Source organism: Xenopus laevis, chromosome 6L (assembly GCF_017654675.1).
Source record: "Xenopus laevis strain J_2021 chromosome 6L, Xenopus_laevis_v10.1, whole genome shotgun sequence".
Taxonomy (NCBI): Eukaryota; Metazoa; Chordata; class Amphibia; order Anura; family Pipidae; genus Xenopus; species Xenopus laevis.
In genome coordinates this window covers 139,428,429-139,441,094 of record NC_054381.1, presented here as the reverse complement: position 1 = coordinate 139,441,094, position 12,666 = coordinate 139,428,429, and the positions used below count along the sequence as shown (strand labels likewise).

General features: G+C 41.3%; 1 protein-coding gene across 1 annotated transcript in view; it reads right to left on the bottom strand.

Moving 5' to 3' along the window:
• Positions 1–9,687, bottom strand: part of nipal2.L (NIPA-like domain containing 2 L homeolog) — a 49,483-nt gene extending 39,796 nt beyond the window's left edge. The window contains 1 exon segment of the mRNA NM_001096248.1: positions 9,460–9,687. Coding sequence (NP_001089717.1) covers positions 9,460–9,552 — 93 coding nt within the window. The 5' untranslated portion in view covers positions 9,553–9,687.
• Positions 9,688–12,666: the final 2,979 nt, after the last annotated feature.

Genomic DNA, 12,666 nt, shown 5'->3' with positions numbered 1-12,666 from the left:
TATTTCCCCCTGACACAAACACAGATGAGGGTAATGTCTCTACACATCACTAGATAACTGGGTGTTAAGTCTCCTCAGCAGATACAACTACCTAGGTTTCTACAGACCATAACACCATGGCTGTGCCAGAGAATGGAAAGGAAGGTTTGTTGACTTAAATGGTTGGTTAATGGTTTTCAATGTTCTAAATTCACAAATAGACGTCCCATTATAATACTCCACTAAGCAAGTGGGATTTATGATTTATGAAAACCCTATTTAATCAAATTATTCTTCAATTTTAAAGGAACAATTTAACATCAAAAAATGAAAGGGTTTTTAAGTAATGAAAATATAATGCACGGTTTCCCTGCTCTGGTAAAACTGGTTTGTTTGCTTCAGAAACACTACTATAGTTTATTTAAACATGCTGCTGTGTAACCGCGGGGGCAGCCATTCAAGCTGAACTAGGCACACGTTAAACAGCATACAGCAGATAAACTCTTTAGAATACAATGAGCTTAGTTCTTACACATAAATCTGAATCCTTGGTATTCTACGGTGCTTATTGCTGCCTTTTCTCCTTTTTCCGACTTAACGGCTCTCCCCATAGATACACAGAAGCTTATTTACAAACACACCAGTTTTACCAGTGTAGGGCAGCAGTACATTACTTTGAAACACTTTCTTTTTTATTGGTGTTACTCTTCCTTTAACAGATTTACTTGATTATTCTATGATTATTAACAGGACCCTGTGCATGATGGTGACGGAGCTGCATAAATACAAGTTTGTGGCAAACCAACATCATTGAGCTTTTTTAATGTTTAAATGACTTTCGCAGCCATAAGGCGTAGTTCTCTATATTACAGGGAGACCCCTTATCTGGAAACCCCCATAGTTGTGTAAATACAACATACAACTACAGGTACAGGATCCGTTATCTGGAAAAGCCCTCTCCCATACCCTCCATTTTATCCAAAAAATCCAAATGTTAAAAAATTATAAAATTTTTCTCTGTAATAATTAACAGTACATTGTACATTATCCAAACCAAAGGAAAGCCCCAGGTCCCGAGCATTCTGGATAACAGGCCCCAATTCCGTATGTGTCTCAAAGATTTATGTGGGAGTATTCCTTTAAGCAAACAGATTTGGATATTGTCATTGCTGCAGATGACCTTTGTGATATAACCATAATTTGAGGATGTGATTCGTAGCAGTACGATCGTAATATATCCAATCCCAGATACTTACGTGCTTGAAGGGAAGCTCTATTTCTATAGTAAAGAAGTTTCTAACTTATAAATATATATGGATTTAGCAGGCAAGGAGCATTCAGACGTTTCAAGGCTTCCCCCAAGGAAAGACAATGTCCATAATTCTCCATGCCTGAAAGGCATATTCCATCTCTCTTCCAGAAGCATTAATACTCTCTTTCTTATGAGCTGTCCCAGGCTGAATTCATTGTCATCTTAAAACACTCGGCTCCTTTGTCTGTACAGTTACGGCTCACACTATGGCTGGTGTAAAAGGGACAAGGCCAATAATCATTGCCAGCCGGAGACATTGGATGCTCTTGTTAATTGCTTTAGAAAAATGCTTCCATCAGCGTTCTACCCGAAATGGAAATAATAGTCTACATGGGATAAAAAAAAAAAACAGTTTTCTCTTAATTTTGACTAATTTCTTTCTTACAGGAAGTGACCTATTGAGGCTTTGGGCTATTTACTGCTGAGGAGCCTTTGTAAATAGCAAGACATCATTTTGTAGTTTGTCTGGTGATTTTCTGTTGATGACATCTAAACACCAGTTTGTCAGAGCAGTTCTTCCTTGTTCTCAAGGTTGGTGGTAAGCGCTCACAAGGTTGCCAATAGTATCTAGCACTACTAACACATATGTACGTCCTCATACTGTAAATATATTCAAGCTGGCCAACTACATTATCCCAGGTCTGAATACTTTTACTGCTAGCCACAGTCTTGGTGCTGTATTAGGGTGGCCAAATCAGGCAAAGATCCATCCGTCTGGCAACCTCCCTTAATGAAGAAATCTTCTTTTGTACATTGCAGGACTCCTCAAACTGGATGCTGAGGCCAATTTTGTCTTTAATATCAGATATCAAGGGTCAGAAGTGGCACAAATTGTCACAAAGGCTAGGGCCAGACAACTGCAGATCTTGGCACACAATTTCTCCGCTCCTGCTCTGCCTGCACCCGGATACATGGTCTCCGCTCAGGTGCAGACAGATTTGACGGTGCTGAAATGCAACATTTTGCCACTTTGAAATCCGTTACCGTTCACGAGACAAGTGAAGCAGACGGGCAGTAGACTCTCCACCTGGAAAGGTACAGTCCGTTCCCCTGAGGGGCCCATATGCACTACAGCAGGGGTCCCCAAACTTTTTTACCCGTGAGCCACATTTAAGTATAAAATAATGTTGGAGAGCAACATAAGCATGCAAAAAGTCCCTTGGGTGACAAATAATTGCTGTGATTGGGTATTGGCAGCTCCTATGTAGACTTCCAAGCCAAAAGGAGGCTCTGTTTGGCAGTAGACATGGTTTTTATGCAACAAAACCTTGCCTTTAAGGCAAGAATTAAAAAATAAGCACCTGCTTGGAGGCCACTGGGAGCAACATCCAAGGGGTTGGAGAAAAACATGTTGCTCACGAGCCACTGGTTGGGGATCACTGCACTACAGTATAGAGACAATTCATCTTTAATAACTAGCAAACTACCAAGGCCCTTTTTAAATTTTTTGCCTTTGTATGTGTGTGCCTGGATATGTTGTGAATCATGCTTGTATTTAGTAACACAACATACAAGTAACTTTATCACTTGGACTCATGGAGTAATTAGCACAATATACCCCTGAGCCCAGACAAAGATGATTTCAATTGCTACAGGGCAGAGCTCCAGGTGCTCCTTGTCCTGTATCTATAACTATTGCTAGGCAGCAGCTGAAAGCCAAAGTCAAACAGAATAGGGTGGAGTTAGTAATGACATTACTAACAAACACACGTGTATAAAATTGAAGATAACGTCACAGCAAACTTGATAAGAGGGCTTCTTATCCAGCACAGGCCAATACCTGTACATTTGCAATATCCTATTATGAACTGTGCATTTTTGAGCTTTATTAGTGGGTGCCAAGCGACCTGCAACAATTCCAGTGGCGTAACTAGATATTACTGGACCCCACTGTAAATTATTTTTCAGGCCCCCCAAATTATCTACAGGTTGACCTGTTTTACCAATATGTATTGAAACTGTATATGACAAGTCCTTATGGGGCCCCTATAGCTCCTGGGTCTCTCTGCAGCTGCAGGATCTGCTTCCTCTGTAGTTACACCCCTGAACACTTCCCAATCAACTTAAGAGAAAATTGGTGAGTAGAAACCAATCGATTGTCATCGATTCAGTGATTAAAATACCATGGCCCTTAACATGCCCTTGGATTAGAGCAATGGTACACAAGGTGGTGTGATGGCTGCTACTGAGTAGTGCTGGTCAAAAAATGTTAGTTGGCACAGGTCACTTCACAGTGACAGCAACTGGAAGCACTGCCATTGGCCCTTGCCCTAAAAACCTTAAAAACACTCAGAAGCCGATTTTTATATATTTTACACTGTAAACTGCACTTACATGCACCTCCTCCAGCTACTGTGGGACAGGCGAATAATGGTACCTAATTTACACTTGCCTCCTGGTCCTGGGCATCGGAGAACAACTCACAAAAACCATGTGCATGAGCTCAGGTGTATTCAGTGGCCATGTCATTTGGTGTTATACACGGTCTAGGAACTCTCAAACCTGCCGGAATTTCTAAACTCAGAAGACCTGAAAAATTCAAACTTCCAAGCTAAAGGTGACACAATGTCATGGGTCACACTTTACTTACATCCCTAATGTAAAGAGAAGATTCCCTAAAGCTCTAGTGCAGGGTTCCCCAACCTTTTTTTACCCGCGAGCCACACTGAAATGTAAAAAGAGTTGGGGAGCAACACAAGCATGAATAAAGTTCCTGGAGGATGCTCAGTAAGGGTTGATTGTGTGGTAGCCCTATATGGACTGGAACCCTTCAATAGACTGTTTGGCAGTACACCTGGTTTTTATGCAACCAAAACTTGCCTCCAAGTATGAAAATCAAAAATAAACACATGCTTTGATGCCACTGAGAGCAACATCTAAGGGGTTGGTGAGCAACATGTTGCTTATGAGCCCCTGGTTGAGAACCACTGCTCTAGTGACTGGTTTCTAAAGAGAAACCATCATGCATATGTGACCCAATGAAAAAGTCTGTAGTTGCTGCATACCAAACACATCTCTGAGCTGACCAATCAGGCCAACAACTGCATTCTAGGCAACGTGGTAGAATAGCATATCATGATGTGCTCCTGTGCTTAGATGTGCTCATATCTGCATCACAACATGTATTAGATACAATGCCTGTGCATTTATGTAGAACAACAACAGATTGCTGATTTGCTTCTTACATCTGAACACATTTTGTTTTTAAATAACTGGGAGAACTTATAGGATCTTGTAGTCTGTCCACAACAAGAAAAAGCCATGGGATGGGCAGCATGGATCCAAAATAAATGTCTGTTTTGTATCCATCATTCAGAGTCTCCACCTTGCTTCTTCAACTGGCACCCTGGAATGTCACCCTTATGCCAAGGGCACAATAAGGTCTTATTTACCCTTGCAACTGTATAGTGGTTTAAATTAAGGTGGCCATATGATTCTGGCCCTTCAGACTGATTTGGCAGCTTATCTTCCCATGTGTGGAGTCCTTCAACGGGCCCACGTGCCTGATATCGAACTGAAAAGTCAGTTGTCGAAGATATTTGATTTTCCCATTGGATTAAGGGCCACATCTGCACTTTAATGCAGTCCTCGATCCAACTTCTGGCATTACAGCAATTATGATCTGATCACTGGCCCCAGGGCCAAATGATCAGATCATCCCAATATTTTCCTCCTCAAGGTGGCTCTATTAGTAAAAGATAGACGACCTCTCTATAAGAATGGATCTTAGTATAAGCTATGACCATCTTAAGAGACAGTAATATGAATATGAGCGGGACTGGATAAAAAGATAACAAATATAAGGGAACAGTAACAATAAAATTGTAACCTCACAGAACAATAGTTTTTTAGCTGCCAGGGTCAGTGAGTGCCATTTGAAAGCTGGAAAGAAACAAAAGAGGAAGGCAAATATTTGTTCTTAAAAAAAGACCAATTGCAAAGTTGCAAGAAATGGAACATTCTATAACATACTAAAAGTTAACATAAGGGTGAAACACCCCTTTAATTAATATCAACTTGTAACCTTTAATTTGCCATGGAATATAGTAGAATGTAACACAGAATATAATATACACAGAGAAAATATATGTAACAAGGAACCACGTTTCCTTAAATAATAATTTGTTGCAATTTGGTATTCTTAATTTTTAAACCGTTTTAGGACAAAACACATGAATACTGAGCTGCTGCTTCCTGCAAAGAGAAAAGATAAACAAAAAACTGCTTGACCCCCGACACAGACTTTTTGTCAAGTTAATGATTCCGATAAACACATGTAAAAGAAAACAAACACCTGACTGAAAACAATAGGCCTGCTTGGCTTTCAGGGCTGAACTGGAAGACTATTAACCAATACACACAAGGAGATCCTTGTTTTGTATGAAGCCCCCACTGTTTGCTAAAGGCACCTTCTCAATAGCCATGCAGGGAACTTTCTATTTGCATGGACTGTTATCCCAGACCCTAGAACGTAATGATCACCTTGGTCAGTCTTTACAAATTTTTTTCTATTCTAAACTTTAAGATTACATCCTGTGTCTCTATATTGCTATATTAACCAGTTTGCTAATGCTTTAAACACCCCCAGGGAATGAAATTACCAGATAAATAGATTAGCATAATACAGGAGCCTAATTAAATCTGTGCCAAGGCAGATGGAGGCACAACACTGTTTAAAGCTAAAACAGGCGCTTTAGGAGTCAATTAACTGAGCTGATCTCTATGGGCAGAGACGCATGCTCAGATTCGGGGAGATTTAGTCGCCTCTTCTTCAGGACTAATCTCCCCGAACTGCCTCCTGCCGGCTTGAATCTAAAACGCCGTTGGGATGGCACTCGGAGCGCTCCGTTTTTCACCTGAATTTTTCTCGTGAGGCGAATCGCACCGATTGCCATCCTGCTGGTGGTTTACAATCTATCCGATGGGAAGCAGTTGGGGAGATTAGTCGCCCCTAAGAAGAGGCAATTTATCACCGGGCAATTAAATCTCCCCGAATCTGAGCGTGTGTCTCTTCCCTAATGGTTTGTGCAGAAGATATAACCTTGTATATCCGCCTATTCCTCCAACATAACACCCACTGCACGAATATACATAAAAATATGTTGCTGGCAATAATAGGTAGGTGGAGAAACAAACAGTGGGCCTCCAGGTGAACTCTAGAGCTGCCAGTACCTGCCATAGCTTCAGGTTACCTTGCCCGTTAAGGCCTTCAAATATGTTTAAACATAGCAACACAGTTAGGGTTCCTTGGGCCCCTCTATGCTACTGGGCACCTAAACAGTTGCAGGGAGTCAGCTACCAGCAGTCCCTTTGGCATTTGCAGTATAGTTTAAAAGCTGTAGGTGTGAAATGCCCAACATCAGAGCATTATGGGGTAAAGCAATAAAAGGCACAGCTTTTGTTATTGAGAGTTGACTAATAAATGCTACCTGCTGATTAGTTCCTATGTGTTACTATATCGGCATTGAAATTTGCATTTTTTATTATATTTCCTCTTGTATAGTTTAAAAGACCCTGAGAAGCCCAAGCAAAGCATTAGAGGGGAAAACAACTCTGGCACCCGCATGGCATGTGTCGCTTTAAGGACTCTAAGATGCCAGGTGTGTTTGTTAAACCAATAAAATTTTATATTCCCGTTCCAAGTACAAACCAAACCTTCTCTTTCAGTCTTTTCCCTTCTGGCGATATTTAGGAATTCATTTATTCTCTTATCCAACCAAAGCCCTGACCCCGTCTTCACAACAATAGGTCTTTGTGCTTCCAGAGATAACAGAATTTAGTTTAGCCATAAGCACAAGTCATGGGTGACAAAAGGCATTTTGTGCTGTCTTAACCCATTCACTGCCAAAGGTTGGTATGCCTTGTACACCCAGGAACTAGGGTTATAATCAACTGCATTGTGGCTGAAACAAAAGCATATATGTGCATGAAATTTAAAGGAGAAAGAAACTCATACTTTACACAGGGCCCCTGTACAGGCCCCACTTCTCTCCCCATTGCACCAGGAAGACCAAAACCCTCCCCTGAATAATATTGCTGCCCCATACCTAGGGTTGCCACCTGCCCGGTAGGAGGAACTAAAACACAGATGTTACAAATTGTAACAACTACTCCACAGCTTACAGACAGTATGCAGGAACTACCTTTCTTATTGAAATCACATGTGCAGGGAATTGTGGGGTTTGGAGGATACAGGCTAAGGACAGCTGGCTGCCGATACAAAGTAACAGTAGTCAGCCGGCTCAGCAAAGTAGTCAGAAAGGTCAGCCGGAGAGCAGGGGGCTAGGCTTAGGGAACTGTCAGAAACCATTAAAAATCATGAAAAGTCTGCATATTTTTCAATTGCTGTATATTGCAAAGTTGCTTGAAATTATGTTTACTTTTCAAAAACCTTTAGTTATGTTTTCGTGGAGTTCCCATTTAATCTATCAGGAAAATGTTAATAAGTGTGAAATATAAAAGTGCTGGAAAATGCCAAGAAAATGTAGGGAGCCCTAGTCCTTATTGGGACTATTGTTGCCACCTCACCCCATTTAAACCGAACACATATGTTGCACAGCATTTAAGCAATTCATTTAGATGCATGCTGCAGACGGAACTGATTTATGTGCAAATTGAATTGCTAATTGGCTATCAGGGCCAGGCCCAGTCGGCAAGGTGCCCCAGGGCCAGGCCCCTCCTGAAACGAGCGAGCATGTGCCGAAGAAGCGTCCGTGCGCACACTTGTGCGAACCCAGAAGGCAGGAAATGTTGCTGAAGGCGCAAGAATCAAGGGACCGAACAAGGGGAAGAAGGTAGAAGAGGTACTGTGCCTGGCACCCCTCCAACTTTGCGCCCTATGCACTTGCCTCTTCTGCCTACCCCTAGTTCTGGCCCTGTTAGCTATGCAGGCTGTGAATTCCATATGTGTTCAGTTTTAAAGGGGTGAGGTGGCAACCCAAGTGGGCCCCACAACAGGTAGGGATGTTCCTACTGTGGGTCCCACTATAAGGCCTAGGCCCACCTGGGGAATCTCTGGCGCTATGGCAGGTTAATCTGCCCCTGGGTGTGGGAGAAGAATGATGGGCTACACAAAGTGGTCAAGCAGTGAGCTAGAAAGAATGAATTGCACCCCACATCAAAATAACTTTAGGGCTCCCAAAACTTTGTGAATAAAATGTATTTCATTAACATATAGTGAAACCATTTATTGATCAGTGGCCCACTGTGCCCCCTAAGTCTGGTTCCTCTGCACCCTTGTGGACAGTGTGTTGAGGGCTTAAAGTGGCCATGCATGGGTAGATTTAAGAAAACAATTTGGCCTGGACAATGGGGTCATATTAAGTTAGAGATCACCACAGTGCACTAGTGTGAAATTCCACCACTCTCCTTTAATTTCTATGGGATTTTTATCAATGGGTGAAAGTGAAAGTTCACCCTTTGATAAATATGCCTTTAAAAATCCCATATAAGTGACTGGAATTTCACACTAGTGCACTATGGTGATCTCTAAATTAACTCTTTGATAAATATACCCCTATGTTGGCAGCTTATCTGTCCATGTACGGCGTCCTGTGATGGGCCTGCCTGAAATCAGCCAGATATCAATCGAACAGGTTCAACAATCCCGTTGGATGAGAGGTGCATCAGTCTCATCCGACGGCTCTACATAGGTCCAGCACAAATGTATGAAGGTAATAAAACAAAAAAAGGTCAGTTTTTCAGGCAAGTAATGGCGACTACATTACTGATTACAAGATTCCCAATGAGCCTTAAATAAAAATGAATAGAAAGAAGGAAAATGCACCGGTTGCATAGTTGCTATTTAGCAGCAGCGGTTGCATTAGAATGATATCATTCCGAAGGGCCATTCCTTATAAAAGGGGCATTTGGGAAATCTAAATGAACACCCCTGAAACCTCCATATTAGTGATAAATAAAAGTGGTAAAGTCACTCACATCGCTGACTGGCCAGATCAGTGCACATTGCCCCAAAATGATTGGATTTAAATATTATGACAAAGTGGACATAATACAGGGTAAACCCCATCTCTTCCCAGGACAGCGCTGCGAAACATGGAGATTAATAAATATGTTATTAATAATAATAATAACAATGTTGGAGAAGATCTGCTATAAGTTAAGAAACTCTCCCCCTAGTCACTTACATGAATTGCTTGGTCACTTACCGGCTGAGCATTATTCCACAGGTTGCCTATGCTTGTGCCATTGCCATTTTCACCAAATTGTCCCAATGTGCTATTGTCAGACACAAAAGCCATGGGGGGACCTGGCTTGCCCCTTCACCAAGGGGAGGACGGTTGGTCTTGAACAAATCTCATAGAAAAGTTGGCAGGAGTTTCCATAGGGCTGAGCGCAGAGCTTGGCTGGGAGAGATGAGAAGCAGCTGTTAGTGCTTCTGTGGCACACGGAACACTCCCACTGTGCAATCACTTCCTACTCCATGAGGGTGTGTAATGCTTAATCCTCAGTGTAACACACCCTCCCGGCACTTGCACAATTGTCATCTGACCTCTCCTGATGCTCACAAGCAGCTCAGGCTCTTAGGAACAGTAGGAGCAAACTTAGTTTTCCTATCATTAGAAAAGAGAATGCATGGAAATAAAGGCATTCATTTACAAACATAAAGACTTTGCAAAAGTCTTCACATTTACATAACTTATACAGAGGCAATTCTGAGAGTTGTAGATCCACAACAGCTGGAGCCCTGTTGTATTGAGGCGCACTTATAATAAAGGGGGCAGTTCAAATATTTGCAGAAGAATGTAACAAAATTATTGAATAAATTTAGAAAGCTTTATACATACACCGGAATGTACGCAGCAATGACTAAACGTTCAGCCAAGCCTGTGTACATCACAATGACGGCAAAATGTGATTGCAGTCAAAATTGCAACTGTCTTGCCGCTATTAGGTGAATGTTGAAAATAAAACTGAATTTAAACATATATTTCCCATATGTGCCCTTTTAAATTCATTTGAGTATGATGTGGAGATTAATATTCTAAGACAATTTGCAATTGGTTTTAATTGTAATTTTATTATTTGTGTTTTTTTTTTAGTTATTTCGCTTTTTATTCTGCAGCTCTCCAGTTTGCAGTTTCAGCAATCTGGTTGCTAGGGTCCAAATTCCCCTAGCAACAATGCATTCATACAAATAAGAGACTAGAATAAGAATAGAAGAGGATCAGAATAGAAAGACGGGTAAAAAAAAAAGTAGCAATAGCAAGAAATGTGTAGCTTTACAGAGCATTTGTTTTTCGATGGGGTCAGTGACCCCTATTTGAAAGCTGGAAAGAGTCGGAAGAAGAAAGCAAATAATTAAAAAATAAATAATGAAGTTGCTTAGAATTGGCCATTTTATAACATACTAAAAGTTAATTTAAAGGTGAACCGCCCCTTTAAAGTCTTTTGTTTGCATTTGCAAAACCCAAAACCAATAGTGGTGTTTTAATGCAGCCTTTGGAAAGACTGCCTCCCTGTATAAGAGGCAAGAAGTGGTACTGCAAGTGACACCATCCTTTTTTATAAGTAATCTGATCTGTAGTGCTTGTAAAAATATTAACAATACTTTTGCTAAGGACTTTTCTGTTTCAGATTGCCACTCCTGCTGCTGCTGCATACCCCCAGTCACTGCTCAAACCTAATCACACACAACTTGGCCAAACTCAGCTCAGGGATTTCTCCCAGTATCCCATTGGGCAGGCCAACCTTACAAATTAGTTGGCTGACCCAAGTCTTTTCCAAAGGGGTCCAAACCCACTACAGCACATTTAAATGCTGAATATAACTGGGCACAGTTTGCATGTTCCATGTAAGAGTTCTTTAAAAATGGAGACTCACAGAATTGGGTACCGGTAATTCATTGAGGGAACTGGAGTTTTGTCTTTAAAAGAACTGACCACTGCAACAATGTTTTAGTGGCACATAGTCAGAACCAGTGGTGCAGAGATGAAGCTAACACTGACTAAGACTAAGCTGATTGGGGCTGAATTTGCTGTTACTGTGCAAAATGTTATATTTGGATTTGCAGTGAAGTACTATGATGGAGCCGCACACACACAATATTATGCAAGAAGGGAAGGTTGTACCCCCCCGAAACATTGATATCTTGGTGACTCAATAAATAGGGTAAACTCCCCAACTGCATAATATTGTGTATGTGAAGCTTCGTCATAATACTTCACTTCACAAATTCCTGACCTTGGCCGGCCATTCGGAAAACCTGCACCACCAGTGCAGTGAATTCTACTGTATTCTACAATATTTGGGTTTACAGTCATTTTTAAGATTTATGGGATCTTCAGGGAGTGATAGCGAGTTCCCTTAAGGGTTCTACAGTCACCATAATCCCAATCTTTCCATTGAATTTATTCAGGCAGGTGTGAGTTGAAACTCATTGAGGTGTGAAAGGTTGATCCATTCTCAAATGCCGGGGGAATTCCACACCACTTTGGAACTGAAGAAGCTGCTCGGATGAGTAGTGAAAAGTTTCCAAGAAAACTCCAAACCCAGTTGCTTTAAAGTTATCGCTACTGTATACTCTATACTCTATAGCATGAACTGTATGAAGGAAAACCATAGACCTTTAAGGCAATGACACTTGGGGGCACATTTACTTAGCTCGAGTGAAGGAATAGAATAAAAAAAACTTCGAGCTTCGACTACGACTTCAACTTCGAATGGAACGATTCGAAATAAAAATCGTTCGACTATTCGACCATTCGATAGTCAAAGTACTGTCTCTTTAAAAAAAACTTGTACCCCCTACTTCGCCAAGTAAAACCTACAGAACCTCAATGTTAGCCTATGGGGAAGGTCCCCATAGGCTTTCTAACAAATTTTTGGTCGAAGGAAAATCGTTCCATCGATGGATTAAAATCCTTCAAATCGTTCGAATTGCGGTAAATCCTTCGACTTTGATATTCGAAGTCGAAGGATTTAACTTCGACAGTCGAATATCGAGGGTTAATTATCCCTCGATATTCGACCCTAAGTGAATGTGCCCCTTGGGGAGACAAAATGCCTTGTGTGTCATGGCAATATGGTTTTCCTTATTTTTGTTACGCTATTACCACAAGGTGACTGTGGCACTTGCAATTAAAGAAAGGATAATCCTTGCATAGGCATAATCACCTTTTCTTTCTGCATATCTAACTTCATGAGGGTACGATACTAAATAATGAAGAGAGCCAGGCAGAGCTTTAAAGGTGGGCAAAGGAAAATGTGCAACATATCCTGATAAAAGTGGAAGTGGGATGTGCTCAGTATCCACTGATGTAAGATTGAAGCTTTCAGCTTTCCATACAGAGCAAAAGACAAACAGAGAGCCGGCAGTGCAAACAACACAGGTCTCCTGAGTTCCAAACAAGTGA